Genomic DNA, 20,963 nt, shown 5'->3' with positions numbered 1-20,963 from the left:
TTATCGCGTGCGGGCTGACCAGGAGTGTACTCTATGTTTCCATCGATGCTCCCTAAACTGTTATTTTAAAATAAGCCATTATTCAGCCCTCATCCACCATCACAAGCCATCATCTACCCTCAACAGCTGTCATCTACCCTTCTCTGCCATCATCCACCATCACCATCCATCATCAACCCTCATCAGACCTCATCTTCCTTCATCAACCCTCATCAGCCCTTATCCGCCTACATCAGCCCTCCTCTTCCATCATCGACCCTAATCTGCCACCATTAACCATCATCATCCTTCATTAACCCTCGTCCACGTCATCTACCCTCATCAACACTCATCCAGCCCAGTTGATTAGAGTTGATAAGGGCTAATGAGGGCTGAACTTCTTCTTCCTGGTGAGCCCACCTACTTCAAGATGGAAGAATTTTGTTAGCAAAGGTGAGTTCTGTGAGCATAATGAGGGTAGATGAGGGCTGATGAGGGTAGATGAGAGCCTATGAGGGCTGATGATGGCCGATGAGGGAATATGAGGGCTGAAGTAGGTTGGTGATGGTGGATGAGGGCTGGTGGGGTAGTTGAGGGCTGATTAGGGTTGATGTTGGTTGATGATAGTAGATGAGGGTTGATGTCGCCAGATGAAGTCTTAGGGGAAGTAAGAGCATATGATAGCTGATGAAGGCGAGGGCAAATGGCTTATGTAAAGTATATATTAGGGTACATCCATAGCGTTCAGCCATGGAGTACATACCCTGAGCGTTTATCGGGGTCTCGACACGAGAAGACAGACAAACAAAAACAAAGCCTTGCCATTGTGACCTGTTTGCTTTCCGCTTTCGGACTGAAGGACCGCAATCTACACTAGCTGTACCCCACTGACGTATACCATGAGTAAGATACTCTTAATTGTTTTTTTGCATTTCATTCAAGAATGTTTTTTTTTTTTCGTGGGCGCTCACTGAAGGCGCGAATATCGCAGTCGATTGTGTTTTTTTGGTGTGCGGTAACTGTTATAATTAACGGTTTTATTATTTAGTTGCAGAGGTGTTGTGTAGAAAATGTACCAAGCCATGTTCTGGGGAGGCTTTGCTGCATGAAAATGCCTATTACCACGAGAATTGCTTGTGTTGCTCCGGTAAGCTAAATAATCCTTATCGAGAATCTCTTTGCTTCTTCGCCGGCGCTATGCGCTTCTATTCCGCCACTTAGGCTTGAAAAAATGGCCGTTTTAACAGGTAGCTCATCATTTTTTTATTTTGTTGAATGAGTACAAAAGTTCTTGCATAGCGGGTAGAATTTATGTAACTTCAAACATGACTCGACTGCTGTCAACCGAACAAAGCTTAGCAAACATGCTTCTAGTCACACAATCGTGTCAAGAGGAGAGCTTTTAACTTAATAAAATAAGCTATTTTTTTACAGTAATATCCTATTTATCACAAGCCTAGAGTTTATTTTTTTACTTGCAAGCTGTTAGTATTTTTTTTCGACGCATAAGAGTTTTATAGCTCTACAATCCTCAAATTTCAAACCTCCCTGTTTGGCGTTGTTCAATCAAGTGTAAATTAAGACCGTTCCGATTAGAAGTCTGATACAATTTGTCATTTGTAAAATCATTATACTTTTATTTGACTTTATTAAACTCTCAGCTCATTTATAAGTGTAATGTTTTCAGACTCAAGATACTATATGGCTTCTAAATATAACCAGTTTCCTGTTTTTGCGTGTTTATCCAAATCGCGTCTTTCTTGGCTTGCATGTCATTGTTGAGATATTTCAAATTCTCCGCAGTGGAGCGTGTGATGCCATGCGCTCCGTTCGGGCTAAAATACTTGAAGCATGTCTAGTATTTTGAAGTGTATCTAGCTTTTTGCCCTTTCCTGTTTTGATTATCTTAACCATTTGTTCTCCTACCAACCCTCTGATTTGACTTGTAATTCGATAACATCGTACTAGTAAATGATAGCATTGTTTTTCCTTATTAATTTTATCATGTTCTTCGATTTTATTCCAAATATACTAACTTGTGATGTTTTAAAGTTTTGCCTCTTTTGATAAACCATTCTGGGACACTTTGAGTAGTACGAAAAGCCATGTTTGTGCTAATTGTTTTCACAAATGTTCACTGTTTTACCTTGTTTATTGGCGCGGTTTCACGACATACGTAGGTACTTTAAATAACACTTAGTAATTGAATACCCACTCTAAAGTGTTAAAGAGTAATATGATATTTATAGCCCAAATGGATTGCAAGATATCATTGATTCAAGCCTGGCTAAATACTTTGTTTAAATGTAAAATAATGAAAATATACATAAACATTTTATGGACATTCTTTAGTGACCGTTAATCGGCTTCCATGCTTTATGATTGGCTAGTATTTGGGCTAATATCAATTAAATGGCACAGTGTTGGCCATTGTTCCCAGTTGGCAGCCTGTGACTAAGGCGTCCGTGATTATTAAGATTGCCTGGTGACTCATCAGCTCACTTTATTAGAATTATATGTTGCAAAGCAGTAAGGCAAATCGAATATATTTATCTGTTTATATCTTCCGTAGCCTGTGCAATAAGTGTGACATTTATTGATGAACATTGATATGAAAATAATATATGATTAATCAACATTTCAAATTGTAACACTAGTAAACATGCCTTTTAGTACATTGTTCATGATTGAGAACTGCAATTGATCAGATTATAAAGTGAATCCTCAACATAACGACTCTAAGATTAGCTATAGAGAGAAATTGTACCTATAGAAAATTTGAGTCAAAATAAAATTTTTGTAGGTATGTGTGTATGAATGTATGACAATATCAACATAAATAATAAACATTTTAACACTAGTAAAATGATATTGATTAGTTTCATTTCTTTAAAAAACAATTTTTGTTTTTCCATATTGTTTTATCTAGGTCCCAGTATACTATAGTTCCAATGGTTAACAATATGCTGTTTGTCTTAGTGTGTGGACAAGGTTTGAGATCCAAGCCATTCTATGTCATGGGGGAGCAGTATTACTGCAAGGATGACTACCAGAACCAGTATGGCAAAAAGTGTGACTCCTGCCAGCTGTACCTTGAAGGGGAGATTATTTCCATCCACGGGAAGAACTTCCACGAGGCATGCTTTGCTTGCAACTGCTGCAGGTACAGTAGATGATGAGAGGCATTCTGATTGGCCAAGAACATGGGGGGGAAGGGGTGTCCTGGGGCTTCATGTTTTCATGGACTTAATCAATTTGGTGCAGTTTTCTGGTTTTAGCTTTTCCCAGTTCCAAATTAATGTCCAATTTGTATTTTTTTATTTCTTATTCTTCTGATTTTTCCCATCTCGTTTACCCCCTCTAATTTTGCTTTACCATTTCTAACCCCCTGATTTCTCTCCATAATCAATGTAAACCAAACTATTGTATCCTGTTCTAGTTTGATCAAAATAAAAGATATCTATAAGAATAATTTGATTTGTTTACATGGAATAAATCAGTAGGATATTTCAAACAATGTCCTAATACCCTATTTCTCCACAGGCAGCCATTTCCTCCTAGTGAAAAGATTATCTTCACTGGGACAGACTATCTGTGCCAAACATGCAACAATGCCCCTAAGGCTCCAACAACCAAGGTGTCTTCTCCATACCTCCACAGTAAGTAATCAAATAGGAATCAGGGTAAAGTGATTTATAAGAGGGGCAGTGCATCTGGAAGGATAGGGGACAGGTTAAATTGAATGAAATTTCATTTCCAGAGCCCTAGCAGGTCATGTAAGATTAGGGGGACACAATACAGAAACATTAAGAAAATATTAGGAGGCACAGCTACACCCCTACTGGTCATTTCCTTATACATTAGTTTTTGAAAATATTGGGATGGGGGCACATGCATCCCCTGCTATGGCCCTGATGTGGCCCTGATGCCATGAAATATTAGTATCCTAACACTTTCTTAAAGAACTGTTTAATAATCATTATACAACTTCAAGTGTAATTATCTGACTTTTATTTGTCAACACTGTTCTTCTTTTTTGAGATTTCTTTCTATTTGCCTTAAATCAGCATTAATAAACTCATCACTCATGGATATCATTTTCAGATTCCTGAGATCTTAGTGTACTTTTAATGTCTACTTTTATAATTGCTACTTTTAAGGTCTTTAGGAGTAGACCTTAAGTGTGCATTATCTCATGATCTCATGATATTGCAGCAGGTAAAGCTCAGGCCTGTTGCACGGGTTTTGAGTGGGGGTGGCTTGTCTACCCATCTAGCGGACCATTTTTGCTAGGTAGCTTGCCCTAGCTTGCAGTGGTACTTAATATTCCTTCATGAGATCGACCTTCCAGTCGACCCCCTGGCTAAGGGCCTGAAGTTTGCTGTTTGTGAATTTATAAGGTTAGGTACCTAACTGACTTTCATCCATTGTAATCCCCTTCACCTCCCAAACCTTGTTTTCCAGCGGGTATGGTGTTGCCTCGTACCAATGGCATGGCAAATGTAGGCAAGTGATAATTCCTTACGGAGCCATACTATGTTTACTAACCACCATAACCCATGGACGAGCAGAACAGCTTCGACCAGCATCTATTTATTGCAGCTTTATTATTGTGTTGGTACTAATAGTTGTTTGCTTGCAGCCTGTGCTGGGTGTGGTGAGGCTATCAAGGGTAGCCAGGCGCTGCTGGCTCTGGAGAAGCAGTGGCATCTGTGGTGCTTCTCTTGCACTAAGTGCCACTGTCTGCTCTCTCTGGAGTACATGGGCATGTGAGTAGTGTTAATCTATTAACTGGAATAATACCAACACATTTTTTTTATAGTATTTATAAAACCTTTTCATATACATACACCTACATATACAACAGATTTGTTAATTAATGAATATACTGTAATATGTATGTATACTTTTTACATTTGTTTATTTTTCTATTTCCTATCATTTTTTAAATTTATTTTTTTAACATGCTACAGTCAAACATTGGGGGATAGTCATTAAAACACGCCTTGGACTGTGATATTTTTAATTTTCTGTAAATAGTTGATTCCGTGATAGCATACAGTACTTTCAGACAGACCAACAAGAACAGTAGATAGAGTGTCAGGCTTCGACCATTGTCCAAATGGTATAACTTACTCTTGTTTTAATCAGGGATGGCAAGCCATACTGTGAGAAGGACTACCAGGAACTGTTTGGTGTGACTTGTGCAGCCTGCAATGGCTACATCACAGGAAAAGTTCTGCAGGTATGCCACTACTATACAGCAGGAGGTTTTGAGAAAAGTAGGAATTTTGAAATACCGTAATGTACAGTATTTAAATTGTATGCACTTGCTGTTGTTAGGGCGTGCCTAAGAATTTTCCTGTTGGTTGGCTGGAGTTTTGGGCCAGCTAGCTCATACGCTTAAATATTTGTAAATTGATTGTTTAACTGGTACTTACCCATTTGAAGCCAGTGAAATTCACAGGGAATAATAATACTGTCTGTCACATGTGTGAAAACACTTTTTAGGCAGGGAACAAGCACTATCACCCGAAGTGCTCGCGCTGTGCCAGATGTAACAATATCTTTGGTGAAGGAGAGGAGATGTTTTTACAAGGTACACCATTTCTTTTGTGTCATGTTCACAAAAGGTCCTCAAGCTTTTCCAGTCCCACTACTAGTTCCAGTCTTTTCTGTGCATGCGGGTCTTAATCTATAATTTAAAAATTTTATATAATTTTTATAATAAAATAGCAGTTTTATATAATTCACTCTTCTCCTGGTTTTCAGGTAATGAGATCTGGCACCCAAAATGCAGCGATGAGGCTGCCTTGGAGGAGAAGATGCGACTAGAGCAAGCTGCCGCTCCTCAGCCACCACAGCGAACTGCTGCCAGCCGTGACTGGAAGGTGATGTGACTGGAAGTAATGCATTGAACTGCCACTAATAATCATGCTGAAAATCATGGTGTTGATGTTCATGGTGTTGATGGTCATGGTGATGATTGTCATGGTGATGAATGTCATGGTGATGATTGTCATGGTGATGATGGTCATGGTGATGATGGTCATGTGATGATGGTCATGGTGATGATGGTCATGGTGATGATGGTCATGGTGATGATTGTCATGGTGATGATGGTCATGGTGATGATGGTCATGGTGATGATGGTCATGGTGATGATGGTTATGGTGATGATGGTGACCGGAACTGATTTGGTGCCATTGTGTGACAAATTGTAAATAGTCATTTGATTCCATGATTGTAATATGAGAGGGGGTGTGTGAGAGGAGAGAGAGAAAAACGCGTGAAGACCACGAGACGAGACAAGCGAGGAAAGAGAGATAAGTGAACACTTTTTATACTTTTACTACTTGATTACAGAAGAATAAATATCAATCGAAACCTGAGATTTTAGTGTATAGGCAAGTTCCGTACATTAGTGGTGCCGTGACCAGTATTAAGAGAAAAAGTAGGATACGAACCAAGAGACAAACAACATTCCTTCGGGATAACTCAAACATGGGTGATCCGGAACCGAGAGAAAGTGTCGATACAGACCCAGAACTCGAACTTAACTATAAGATCGACAAAAAAATCGAGAAATTGACATTCTATTTAGAAGACACTGATGAATTGATAAATTCATGTGATTTTGAAGAGATGAAAATGACTAAAGAGCGTACAAGCCAAATTAATGCGCGATTAAACAGCTTGATTCTCGAATTACAAGAACTAAAATTAGATCTTGGGAAATATACCGTGCGAGCTATAAGGCAATGGAAGAAAGATACAAAGGATAGATATTCCATGCTATTAGACAACAGAGACAGGATGGTAAGGCGCATAGAGGAGGAAAACAAGAGAGAAATCCAGATGGCTGAGGCCGAGAAATATAAGTTGAAATTCGAGCAGGAAGAAAGATTACATAGAGAAGTCCAGCAGCGTGAGAAAGAGCTATGGGAGGAGAGGCTCCAAGCGGAAATTAGAGTTGCAGAAAAGAAGCTAGAAATAGAAAGCGCCGCAAAGGCCAGTGGTTCGAAATTGCCCGAGTTAAAAATAACACCTTTCAAAGGCACCGCTGAAGACTGGATAAGATTCGAAAATATGTTTATTTCCCAACTTGACAATAAAAAGATCTCAGCTGAGGAGAAGTTTGGCTATTTATTAGAGCTTGTTGAGCATAAGGTGCACGATCACCTTTCAAATCTCAAACCAGGAGAAGTGGGTTACAAAATAGCATGGAGCGTCTGAGGGAGGAATACGGGCAAACGAAAACCGTTGTGGCCGCACACGTCGACCAAGTATTAAACCTACCCAACCTACTTAAGAGTGGGGGACATGCAAAGGTACGCGAATTTTACGAAACACTAAGCAAAAGTCATGACGCATTGGAAACCCTAGGGGAAGGGAATATGCTTCGGGGTCTTTCCCTGTCCACCCTCAATAAGTTGCAAAAAATCCGAGCACACCTGGTACGAACCGACGAAGGGTGGGAGTCATTGGAAATGGGAGATGTCATCAAAGCCCTACAGAAGTGGCTAAAAAGGAATAAACCAGCTGAAGAAAGTGAAAGGGAACCGGGAGATAAGAGAAACGAGCGACATTATTTTAATCAAAAGGGCGTACCGCCCCAAACCCCTAAGGGACGGTGCATATTTTGGTGTCAAGAAGCTCATTGGGGGGACCTCTGTCCGGTCTATGATACACGCGAGAAACGCCGCAAGTTCTTCTCAGAGAATCGCCTATGTTTCAATTGCGGTCGAACTGGACATAGAGAGAACAAATGTAATGGGAGGGGCTGTTATAAGTGTAAGGCTAGGTACCACACAAGCCTGTGCAATGATAAACAACACAACGCAATGTTAAGTGGCTTCACGCCAACGAGTGACGAAAAAGCGATTATCCCAGTGGTAATAAAAGGACAGACATTTTGGGCGTATCTTGATACGGGGTCTGGGAGAAACTTTGTTTCGAGGGAGGTGATCAGAAAGCTAAATCTTATATCTGTACGACACGAGTCACGCCACATAGTGACAGCAATCGATGCCCGTATTTGAAATGAATTCCGTCGACGGAATTGCCCGCGAAAATCTAGAAGTCACTGGAAGTCAAATGGCCGATTTTACCACCATCAAGAGGCCGATCATAGCAGAGCTAAAGGCCAAACATGCCCACATGAGAGACAAATCGTTCTACCGAACCGCAAGTGAAGAGTACCCGATCCACGGGATTTTATCAGATGCATTTTACTGTAAAATACGAACCGAGCAGATAATCAAGGGTCAGCCAGACGATCCAGTGGTAGAGGGAACGACGTTTGGCTGGGTAGTCCACGGAGGGAAGAAGTACACCGATGGAAGGTGTATGTTTGTGCGCGAAACAAACGACTATGAGAGGCTATAATACGCTCTAGATGTGCTCGGCATCGAAGACAGGGGCGAAACTGACCAATCAGACGTGTACAGCGAGTTCCGCGAAAACATCTCAAGAACAGATGACGGAAGGTACGAAGTAAGCGTGCCGTGGGTGCCTGGAGCTAAGCTGGAGAACACGAATGAAGAGCCTAGTAGGAAGCGTTTACGAAATGTTGAAAGGAAGCTGAGAAATGACGTGGAACTACGGGAAGCCTATGAGAAGATTGTCCGCGACCAGCTACACGAGGGAATAATCGAGACCGTTATAGACAAATCGCGTGGTGACCGAATCTTCTATATGCCACACAAGCCAGTTGTTAGAGCCAACGCCCGAACGACAAAGGTACGAATGGTATTCGACGCCAGCTGCAAGCCACACCTACTAGCTAATAGTGTCAATATATGCATGCATACCGGTCCATCTCTTCAACCACTAATGTGGGACATCATGATACGAGCGCGCATGGCCCCACATGGGGCATGGCCTGATCCTCGGTGACCTGGAGAAAGCATTCTTACAGATTGCGATTAAGGAAGAAGATAGGGACGCCTTCAGGTTCCTCTTCAACATAAACGACAAAGAGCAACACTTCCGGTTCGCCCGTGTACCCTTCGGCGTAGAAGCGAGTCCATTCATGTTAGGAGCCACCATTCACCATCATCTTGACCGCCAACCCACCGAGCTAACGAACACAGTCAATGCACTCCGGGAGAACACATACGTCGATAACTTGATGCAGACGGGAAATGACGTAGACGAATTAAAAGAGTTCAGAGAAGAGGCGACTAGAATATTTGAGTCAGCTAAGTTCCCCGCACACAAGTGGGAGTCAGATTTGCAAGAGTTGGACACTGAACCAAACCCCAGCAAGATACTCGGACACGTCTGGGATAAGCGGGAAGATATCCTTGAGATACAGGCCGATGTAAGTGCACAAGAGAAGGATCCCGTGACAAAACGCGCCATACTGAGCAAGCTTAGTGGAGTCTACGATCCCTTAGGAATTATTTCGCCGACAACTGTTGAAGGCAAGCGGATTTACCGCGACGCGTGCAAAGAAAAAAGGGGCTGGAACGACGAAGTCAGTGAAAGTACCAAGAAAGCCTGGTTTAAGTGGACAGGCCAACTACGAAACGTCAAGATCCCAAGAAGCCTCGTGAGGGACCTTCGGAGAGTGAAAACAATTCATCTACATGTCTTCGCCGATGCCAGCAACGTAGCGTGTTCAGCTGTGTTGATAGCAATTGTCGAGGACACCACGGGAGTAGTAAAGGGGCTGCTTACATCTAAATCGAGAATATCCAAGCGCAACACCTCGATTCCCCGTCTTGAGTTAGTGAGTGGTCACATGGCGGCAAATATGGTCAAGAACGTGTGTGCTGCGCTCAAACGATGGCCGATTACTTCCGTTACAGCTTGGATGGACAGCCTAGTGGCGCTCTACTGGATTTGCAACCCAGGAAGACAGTGGAAGATCTTCGTGTCAAATAGAGTAAGGAAAATTGCTGAAATCACAAGCCTGTTAGTTTTGAAACGAGAACCCGATTACTGGAAGACACTGCGTGTAACTGCATGGGCCCAGCAATTTAAGGCCAACGCCCTTGCGAAAATGAGAAAAGAGAACAAACGCTAACAACGGATGACATCGCACAAGCAGAGGTTTGCTGGGTGAAGAGAGTCCAGAAATACGTACAGCCAGACCTACAAAGCCCTGGATGGGAAGTTGTAAAGGACGAGCAGAGTGGAGTCTTGAAGTGCAAAGGGAGAATCTCCGGTTATGAGCCAATCTACGTGGATGACAGAGCATTCGTAGACAAACTCGTTCAACACGTTCACCATCAAGTAAGTCATCTTGGCGTTGCAAACACGATGTCCGAGATTAGAGAGAAATGGTGGATTCCAAAACTGAGGTCAAGAGTGAAAAAGGTGATTAATGAATGCAATCTGTGTAAAGTGTTCAGAGCCAAGCCTTACGGTCCGAGCCCAACGGCTGATTTACCGAGTTTCTTCGTAGAAGGTGGGAGACCATTTGAGACAGTTGGAGTAGACGTCGCTGGACTGCCTGATTACAAACTAGCTAAAAACGGAAAGGGGAAGTGCATATCATCATATTCACGTGCGCGACGTCTAGAGCAGTACATCTTGAAGTGACGATATCTCAAACAGCGGAGGAGTTTCAGAGAAAGTTGAACGCATTCATCACCCGCCGCACCAGGCCTGTGCGCATCATATCAGACAACGCGTCAGTATTCAAGGCAACAGCGACTTGGATTAAGAAGATTCGGAAAAATGAAGTATTGCAAGATTATCTCGCAAAGCAAGGTATAAGGTGGCAATTCAATTTGTCGAGATCGCCATGGTGGGGAGGGATGTATGAGCGGCTAATTCGAGAGATAAAGAAGACCCTCTACAAGACTATGGGGAGGTTGAGTCTGCATTACGAACAGATGGAGGAAGTTGTCGTCGACATCGAGCGACATCTAAATAATCGACCACTCACATACGTAGAAAGTGACATCGGAGAAGACCACGTCCTCACCCCAAACATCATCATGTGGGGGCAGGATTCTCACATTCTTGAAGATATAGAGGTTGATGAAAACGTAGTCGGCAAACTGCATGCGCGACTAATGATGAAACGAGAGCAAGTTTGGCAGCGTTGGAGACTAGAGTACATCCACAGCTTGATGGAGAGTCACCGCGTCAAGAGGGGAGGCAACATCACTCCTGACATAGGAGAAGTCGTTCTTCTAGTTGGAGAAAGCAAAAACCAAGGCAAGTGGACGAAAGGAAAAGTAGTTGATCACGTGCGCGGCAGAGAAGGAATTGTGCGGGGCGTGTCTCTGCTTCACAAGGGCCATATCATTCAAAGGCCACTAACTCTCGTCTGCTCTCTAGAAATTAGAGCTGCGAGCAAGCAGATACCAGAGCGTGCGCGACCTGCAGCATCGGAGATAATCGTGAGGCCGACTCGAGGAGCAGCACGAGATGCGCGCGAAAAAGTCCGCGTCCTACTCGAAGATGACGAGTGAACTCGATGACAACACAGCATGAAGACTACGTTGTAATAGAGGAAAGTCAACGATGTAAATAATACGGGACTTATTCTACAAACTCTATACAGAAAGAGATTTTAAAGAGAAGAATAAATATCAACCGAAACCTGGGATTTTAGTGTATAGGCAAGTTCCGTACAATGGTCATGGTGATGATGGTCATGGTGATGATGGTCATGGTGATGATGGTCATGTGATGATGGTCATGGTGATGATGGTCATGTGATGGTGGTCATGTGATGGTGGTCATGTGATGATGGTCATGGTGATGATGGTCATGTGATGATGGTCATGGTGCTGATGGTCATGGTGATGATGGTCATGGTGTTGATGGTCATGGTGTTGATGGTCATGGTGTTGATGGTTAAGGTGATGATTGTCATGGTGTTGTAAGTCGTGGTGTTGATGATCATTGTGTTGATGATCATGGTAATGGTGGTCATGGTGATGATGATGGTGATTGTGATGTTGGCCTTTGGTTTCACATTCATGATAATGCTAGCGATGATGATGATGAGTATGATGGCACTGGTAGTGATAATCAAGCTGGTAAAGATGCTAGTTATTGTGAAGACTATATTAATGATGATGATGCAGGTGATGGTGATTATTGTACTTGTCATGAATGATATTTCTTATGATATAATTCCTGTTCCTTTTAGGACTCCAAGCCAGCTCGTCCACATTCTTACCACGATACTGCATCAGCCCTGCGAAACTGTAAGTGATATGCATTTACAAACGTTATATGCATAGAGTATGCATCAAATTTTTACTGAACTTATCATTTCCATCTTTCCTCAGACAATCCAGTCAAGGTATACACTCCATGGGGTCATGTCATGTCACTCGCCAAACACCAGGGTATCCCCCAGGGCTCTATACTTTACCATCCTGAAACTTTTTGTGTGTATTATGAATAGAAGTCTACTGTATGCAATATCTTGTGTGCTAATTACTGTACAGTATCCAGGGCCATTTTAGCTGGTCTCTAAGTTATGGGGATACCTATGTCTGCACTGGGCTTTGTAGGGCTTCCACTGAAAGTATTGCTAGTGGGAGCATTGTTTCGCCTGTTATATTCGCCCATTATCGCATGCACCTTATAGATAATTGTCAATACTCTTTCCTATGTTGTACCATTCTCGCATGCACCTTATAGATAATTGTCAATACTCTTTCCTGTGTTGTACCATTCTCGCATGCACCTTATGAATCATTGTCAATATTCTTTCCTATGTTGTACCATTCTCGCATGCACCTTATAGATCATTGTCAAGACTCTTTTCTATGTTGCACCATTCTCGCATGCGCCGTATAGATCATTGCCAAGACTTCCCTGTGTTGTACCATTCTCGCATGCACCATCCCAACTGATGTGGTTTCATTATTGCTTGCACTATCCTGAATCACTCTGTTATTGCACTCTGTCTTTGTTGCTTGCCAGGCCGGCGCTGTGTACCGAGGTGAAGACGGCGCTTTGGGTATTAAACCAAAAAAAGCTAGTGCGCCACGTATTCGCCGCTACAGCGATGAAAATGTATGTCTTCTAACTCACCAAGGAGCCACACATTTTTTGTCGCATACCAAGTTCTTGTGCCTAGCCGCTACATAAAATCATTACATCACGAGCAAAAACATAATTCATCGCATCCTTTCAAACACCAATTGCACCATATCTGGCACCAAGTTCTGCTCTGGTTTTTACTTTCTATTCAAGGCCCTTGCCACCCGTCTTGCTGTATAAAGATCACGGCACACACCTTCACTTGTCACCCGTCTTGCTGTAAAAAGATCACAGCACACACTTTCACTTGTCACCCGTCTTGCTGCATGAAGATCACAGCACACACCTTCACTTGCCACCCGTCTTGTGCATAAAGATCGCAGCACACACCTTCACTTGCCACCCCTCTTGTGTATAAAGATCACAGTACACACCTTCACTGCACTTGGGTGGCAGACCCGTGGCCTTTTTCCATTTTGTGGACCATGCTACTATAAAATGTGGGTTTTATTGAGGTTTTTAGATTATTAACATGTTAAAAACTCGCAGAAAGCTCCTTTGAATGCAAGCGCTGAAGTGCCACCGGCACCAATGGTAAGAAATCGTGTCCCACTTCACTCAAAACACTTCCACCTAGTAGAATGATAATTGTACCTTTCTTACCTTTCTGTTCTGCACCTGTCGACTAAATCTTACTTTAGTCCACCCCTTGAATGAATGGACCGTAAAATTTTGAAAGTGAACCTAAATAATACCCTGAATTTAGACCTTCTGAAATACTTTGCCGACTCATGTAAGGAAATCCTATTTTATTTTGTCCGCTCTTGGGAAATATTCTCATTAGCCGACAGATTTAATAACATTAACCTCTTTTGCCGAGGGTTTTCGTTAACAGAGAGTTGCATTTATGAATTTAATAATAAGTATGTCTGATGAACCCTGTTTGTGGTTGTAGGCATATTTCTCCTACGACGAGCTAGTCACTACTAACCCAAGACCGCCCAAGGGCGTGGATAAGACTAAACTAGAGGTAGGTGGCCCAACAGGACACACCCATTAGAAACAGCTCTCAAACTAATAATACAATAGCGACCTTAAGCAAGGACGACGACGACGGCTTGGGCAACAAGATCGAAAACTAGTAGCAATTGAAAAAGCAAAAAAAAAAAAAAAACAGATGGAAATAGACTAAGGACAATTTTCTTCTTTTTAGACAAAACGCATTTCCATGTGTCGCTATTGAATTCTCTCTCCTCTCATCGTTGACGTCACTACTTGACCCCCCTCCCCAAGGGCGATGGCTAATATCAGTTTGTTGTTGTATAAGTTACAGACGTACCTACCCTCTCCCCCAAGGGCGATGACTTATATCAGTTTGATGTTGTATAAGTTACAGACGTACTTACCCTCTCCCCCAAGGGCGATGACTAATATCAGTTTGATGTTGTATAAGTTACAGTCGTACCTACCCTCTCCCCCAAGGGCGATGGCTAATATCAGTTTGATGTTGTGTGTGTTACAGACGTACTTACCCTCTCCCCCAAGGGCGATGACTAATATCAGTTTGTTGTTGTATAAGTTACAGACGTACTTACCCTCTCCCCCAAGGGCGATGACTAATATCAGTTTGATGTTGTGTGTGTTACAGACGTACTTACCCTCTCCCCCAAGGGCGATGACTAATATCAGTTTGTTGTTGTATAAGTTACAGACGTACTTACCCTCTCTTCCAAGGGCGATGACTAATACTACTTTGATTTTATGTGTGTTACAGACGTACTTGACCGACGAGGAATTCATGAAGGTGTTCTCGGTGACTCGGTTTGAGTTCTATGCCATGCCAACATGGAAACGAAATAACATGAAGAAGAGCGTTGATCTTTTCTAGTTCAACTATTCACAGAAATACTACAAACTGTTAGTTGCGGATTTTAAAGGTTTCTATATCACCTCAAGAATCAGAGAGGTCTCAAGTAGAATTAGTATCGGAAGGGTTTAAGTGTTCTGTTTTTCTCGGGTTTCACTATTCTTTCTAAGTCTGATAAGCTTGTCGTGTTTTCGTCTGAATTTAGCATCTTAGGGTTGGAACCTCCGGGTTACGATATTATGCGACAGTCTTTGGATCCCAACAGCGCGATCTTACTTTTGGCGGAAAGAATACAGAACGGTGAAACCCTTCCAATTTATCATTTGGTTTTAAACTAGCATGCGTAACAATCCATATGAAACTTATGCAATACTATGCCAGTAACTGATAGACTAACACAATGTTCTCCTAGTATATACATCTTCATATGGTTCGTGCACTAACGCCCCGTGCAATCATATCAATCAGCATTGCCAGCAAAGTCTCGCCCTACTGACCACAAGACAAGGATATGACAAAAAAATACATTTTTTAACGAAAACACCCTGTTTTTATAAAAGCTAACAGCATACAACTCCAATCTCGTGTTGATTCATCTCCACAAGAAAAGGGTCACACTGGCAAACTACTCATACATCTCCGTCTCACTAGCAATGTTGCGGTTTGCAAGTTATTATGTTACCACCCAAATCTCCGAAACTTTGTTCAATATGTTGTTTTGTAGCACTGATGCTCCCACTGGGCAGTTAGAAATCAAGTAAGACAGGCCCGTACCCAGGGGAGGTGCAGGGGATGCGCACGCACCCCCCACAACGGCCGAAGGTCCACTTTCGCTTCTCAATAGACGTGCTATTAGGAGACAGAACTATAAAGCATAAGCTAGATCAGTCTGGTATTAGCCAAATCCGGCAATAAACATCCCGTGGAAAGGCATAGGCAAAGGCATTAAAAAAATCCTTTCTTTTGTTTTTTCGGGGGTGTTCAGATTTTCATCAGAGAACCCTCCCCCCCCCCCCCCCCCACCCCCCGGAAAAATTAGATTTCGGACCCCCTCCCAAGAAAAATCCTGGGTACGGGCCTGTAAGGTATTTTAATCATAACTCCAAATGTATTCTAATAATAAAATATATGTTAAAAACGTGCTTGACATTGGCTGAAGCTAGCATGCATTTTTCCTCAGGCACCTTACCAGTGCAGTTAGTGTGAAAGGAAAGCTCCTCCCACCCCTGCTCAAATTTGCAATTATAATCAGAACACTGCAACGCTTGCAGTCACAAATTATAAGCCTCCTGTAAAATTGCTTATCTCTGAGCCTAGGTCGGCTGGAATAAAACTATTTTTGTACAGGTAAAAAGACAGTTGTGAGATTGATATAGTAAGAGGTTGATATAATTAGTGATTCGCTGTCCACTCACGTTTTCGGTGCAAAATTTTTGCGCTATCAATATTCTAATGCATCTGCATAAATTATTCTCGCGCTGTGATGAAAATGCTCGTATTTTAGAGCACACAGCTTGTTTGGTACAGCATTATTTTACGATAGATGGAAGCATTTTAAGATGGACAACTCTAGGAGTGATATTTATTTTCGTTTAGAATATTTAATTTGAATTTAGCACTCAGAGCAATTGTCCTCTCATTGACGGCTGATTGATAACTGATTGTTCTTGAGCCCGGGGATGGGGGGAGCCTTCCCTTTTATAGCGGAACCTCGTGTTTAAAGGGAAAATTTCCATTCGGCTTAGTGAGAAAAATTTGTATTTTCACTGAGACACCTTGGATGGAAAGAGTGGCGTACACACTAAGGGGGCACACACAAAAAGCTAGATACGCATTAATGTAATCGTGACAGCATTGTGTCAAAATGTGTGTCCAGCCCGCTAACTAGTCCTCAACGGCCCCACGGGCTCACAGAACCAAGCTGGAAATCGAGCCTAGCAGCAAGAAGCTTTTAAGCTTCAAGTCCCTTCAACATAGGATCTTTATGGTACTGCAGGTGGTGTTTATAAATGATAGTAAGATTTTGATCAATTTGCGAGCTGAAGCTGTTGGCGTGACTGGCTTGTCTAAGCCCTAGGGAGTCTTTTAAGTTTGCCGCAAGGATGCGTGTGCCTGAGTGGTTGTCGAGGGGTATTTCGTCAAAGAACACTTGTCTGTTTAGTTCTCCGTTCGCACGTCTGGTCAGCCTACTGTTAACAATAAATTCCACATTATCTAAATCGCCAGCTAGAGCACGGAGATCGTCATTGATTTCTTTGATATGTCCATTCTTTTCTCTGTCTGTTGAAAATTCGATTATTCCTGACAGTGTCCTCCCCCCAAACATAGCAGCCCTCCCCCCCCCTCCCTCCCCGTTTGCATCACCTGTTTTTCTCACGTGTTTCGTGGACATGGGGGAAAAGAGGAACATTACCACCGGCAATTATAATCAGCCCGCTACTTAGTGAATATCTCATTAACAAAGGGTTTATATAGCCTAAAGATTCGACTGGTGATTCTTGAATAATGTCTGTGATGTTACAATTTCGCTTTTTCCATACAAGTTAAAAAACAGCAGATGCAGATATGTTTTTATGAAAACCTATTACTATGCGATCCACCCTCATATGCACGCCTATTCGCCTAGCAGCAGTGGCTCATTAGGGAATTAGAGATTCCTCGATGAAAAAGCTAATTACAGAAATACCCGCCAATTGACCAGTGGTTGACCTGGTCCCCCCTGCCTGAAACTCAAGTTGATTCATAATGTTTTTGCATCTCTTGGAGCGCGCCTAAAAGTGTTCGCGGCATTTTTCTGCCATCTAATAGGCAAATCACTTCGCTCATAAACAAAACATCCTTTCTTGGTCGCAAAACAAGATAACAGATGTGAAGTTGATTTTGCAGAGCTTTGAAGTCTCCTCGGAAGGCCCCAACTTCCTCGATCATCAACCGGTCTACGTGGATTTGGGCGTTTCTTGATATTGGACTTATGGTCAAAATGGTCAGCATGATTTCTACCCCTCCCCGTTACGGGTTTGCTGTTGTGAGAGGCTACTCTCATAAGAAATTTGATGAACACTTTTTCTTTTTTTACTTGATCTATAAGGTAAAACTAGAGTCAATATTGGCGCAGTGTAGCTTCAAATGACTGCAAATGAAATGCAAGTCAAATGCGGTTAACAACCACTACAAAACTAACCACTAGTCAAAATCAATTTAGTTAAAACCTCTATCAAGCACATACCCCGATGAAACTATCCATAGTAAGCGGGAGTGATCGTCCTATTTCGAGGGCATTAAATTCTACTAAATGCTATCCCTTAGGGGTGTTCAAAACTTTCCACTTGTGCTCCACGCTCTAGGGGATCATCACATGCTAATAACAACTGAACATGAATGTAGTCAGAAAAGAAATGTACTCGATGGTAGGAAAACTGAAAACGGTCTCTAATCAAACCATGAATATAAATATGTACTCATAAAAAATGAGCTGATGAGTGAGTCACGTTAAATTTAGCGCTAATTTCCAAAACATTTTTTTTTTATTGGTCACGTTTGCTTTGCCGCGTGCCAGTAACATAGGGGGTCACGTGGCACAGTTTTTTTCCCAACTGAGAGAGTTTTATAAACACGTTTTTCCTTGTTTATTGGCGGCTTAAGGTTCCTGAGTGCTCAGGATGGATAATGTGTTTATTTTGATGTGTGTTTATAGTGTTTTCTAAATTTTTGTTTCCCTTTACGTCTCAAAAGAACTACCGAGAGGACTCCTACCCCCGCTAAAGGCGTCTCGCTGAAATGCACGTGACCAAGTCTTATTTAACAGGCCGTGAAAAACAGAATCTCGTAGACGAAGCTTTGAAAGATAGCGACCAGGACTCCGTCGACGTTTTTCAAAAAGTGAACTCTAAAACAGCCTGCAAAGCAGCTGAATATTTCCGAAACGACACGGTGTGTATACCTACACAATGAGCTTGAGTCAATCATCGTACAAAAAGATCTTTGCTCATTTGTTGAAGAACAGAGACGTCAAAAAGAACGTTCACTGGTCGACACAACTAGAGGATGTCTGCTACTTTAATTCATGTGACATGCCAAACAACCTACAAAATGAAAAGTGTGATAAAAAGCAAACAGAGACAAGTTTGAGATGGAATAGAATTGAAGCTAGGTCCCCGAGAACAGGAAAACAAGTTTACCAAGGGAAGGAAAATTTACCCAAAGTCCATTTTAATGCGGAAGAATCGATCAGGGATTATGTAGATAGCTATGGGAATGATGAAAGACTGAACAGGTTGAAGTCACAACTTGGGGATGTATGCGCTAATGAGAGAAGGAATCTTATTAGAAAGAGGCTAATCGAGGAAGCAATTGAAGATTGGGTATAAAATTCGAAAACAAAGAGCACGTAAAACTCAACGAAGAGAAGGAGAAATTTCACAAACAGCGTGCGAGGGCGTTGAAATAAGACGAGACTGATCATTTGAATATATCTGTCATACGATGTGAAGTGGTTTGGGATTATACTTAAATCGCCTTGTTATACTTTAACAGGAAAACCGAGCTTGAAACAATAAGTGACAGTACAAAACTAGTTGATATTTCTTGCAATTTTGCAATTTGAATGTTTCGACATCTTTTCGAATCTTAGGTCTATTTAGTAAAACAGCTTCCAGTCGCTACACATGATCTAAATTTTGATACAGTGAATAAGATTTTACATATACTTTATTAGGAAATAAATAAAGAACAAATGTATGAGAGCAAAATTGTAGTGAGTGAGTCGAACTTTTCGTAAATGTGTTTCTGCTCATACGCAGTGGTAGAGTAATGATTTCAGCCAGCACGAGGCAAGTGGGACACTCGCCTTAGTACAATTTTGATGTTTTAGTGTTTCACGATTAAAAAGTATAAAATATAACACCTGATTCTGTTGGATTTATCATCCAGTGGCTTGCTTTGCCTCAGTAAAATTTTGAATCTGGCTACAGGCCTGGAGTTTATTCAAAATTTTAGTTGCTCTAATGCAAGTTTGAAGGGTTTCCAAAATAACGAACTTAAAAGGAGCTTTGTGAGCTTTAAGATAAGAGAATTGTTAACCACTTAAATACGGATGTATGATTACAACTAATGCTTCAAAGGGTCAGCGACTAAAAAATGCCCGAGGCATAAGTTGAAGCGACTTCAACTCATCAAACAGAACCATTTTTCAGACGAAGTAAAACAGATACTAATTCTCCCCTTCGGCCGTTTTTTATCCTGGTTGAGTTACAGCGAATATCTATAACTATAAAAAGCTCAAGTAAATCCTATATAAAAACTGGCAGGAGAAAATAATAGGAAAAATATATTTTATTTAGATATATGGCATTCTTTCTTTTTGCACATACTACTGTATTCATTGTATTCATCAAGGATTGATAGAATGTTATCGTGATTCAGATGGATTTAGTTCGAGGCAGACGGCAACAAACAAAAACCGGCTCGTAACAAAAACCAGATACAGAGGGCGGATCCCGGAGTTCAAAAAAGGGGGGCGAAGCAAGCCAGATTCATTGTTCTTCCGTGGATCTCCTTATATTTATTGTTCTTTCTGAACCAAATATCTGAAAAAAGTAGGGGGGGGGGGAGCTTATAGACAAACTGGGGAGTGATTATGCACAATTGATCTTATTTTTACTTTTCATACGATTCATTTCGTCACGATGTTCGTCTTACGGTTCTCTTAGTCTCTAATCGAGAACAATTTAGAATGTCCCCTTATTGCGATCATAGAAGTAATTAGATACTTCATTTTGAATGGCAATATGCCAGTTTAGTGTCTAGAGCCACTCCCGAGAGCCTTCAGCGTATGAAATCTCCTCTAGGTATACCTCTTTCGGGGGGACTTTGGATTTTCATAAACACCGAAACGCGTTTCGCGTAGATTAATAATTGCTAATTATCAATCTACGTTGGGACCACTTCACGTAGATAAATAATTAGCAATTATTAATCTACGCAAAACACACTCCGCGTTGGCCGTTCATAGAAACGCTTCGCGTAGATAAACTTTTACTAAAAGTTTATCTACGCAAAACAAACTTCGCGTAGATAAACTTTTACTAAAGTCAATCTACGCAAAACACACTTCGCGTAGATAAACAATTAGCAATCATCAATCCGCTGTCTATCG

General features: G+C 41.7%; 1 protein-coding gene, 1 long non-coding RNA gene and 1 pseudogene across 5 annotated transcripts; 2 read left to right on the top strand and 1 right to left on the bottom strand.

The window, feature by feature from the left end:
- The first annotated feature begins 722 nt into the window (after positions 1–722).
- On the top strand, positions 723–15,951 carry LOC5515122 (actin-binding LIM protein 2). 4 transcript variants are annotated; one of them, XM_001635214.3, is made up of 15 exons: positions 723–882; positions 1,028–1,126; positions 2,959–3,142; positions 3,523–3,638; positions 4,444–4,485; positions 4,622–4,748; positions 5,131–5,224; positions 5,491–5,578; positions 5,752–5,870; positions 12,098–12,155; positions 12,240–12,253; positions 12,883–12,975; positions 13,492–13,536; positions 13,898–13,972; positions 14,717–15,951. In XM_001635214.3, the coding sequence occupies exons 1-15, from the start codon at positions 879–881 to the stop codon at positions 14,828–14,830; spliced, it is 1,272 nt and encodes a 423-aa protein (XP_001635264.3). In that variant the 5' UTR covers positions 723–878; the 3' UTR covers positions 14,831–15,951. The 4 variants fall into 4 exon arrangements, with proteins under 4 accessions (XP_001635264.3, XP_048584794.1, XP_048584795.1 ...); XM_048728837.1 differs by lacking the exon at positions 4,444–4,485; XM_048728838.1 differs by lacking the exon at positions 12,883–12,975.
- LOC116619707 lies at positions 6,116–10,769 on the top strand (annotated as a pseudogene).
- LOC125567896 lies at positions 12,522–12,914 on the bottom strand. Its single transcript, XR_007311888.1, has 2 exons — positions 12,801–12,914; positions 12,522–12,590 (listed from the first exon to the last, which is right to left on the bottom strand). It is a non-coding gene; the product is annotated as an uncharacterized LOC125567896 (long non-coding RNA).
- Positions 15,952–20,963: the final 5,012 nt, after the last annotated feature.

The sequence above is a fragment of the Nematostella vectensis genome, chromosome 6, assembly GCF_932526225.1.
Source record: "Nematostella vectensis chromosome 6, jaNemVect1.1, whole genome shotgun sequence".
Taxonomy (NCBI): Eukaryota; Metazoa; Cnidaria; class Anthozoa; order Actiniaria; family Edwardsiidae; genus Nematostella; species Nematostella vectensis.
Note: the sequence above shows the minus strand (reverse complement) of the source record. Positions and strands in the feature narration are given on the sequence as shown.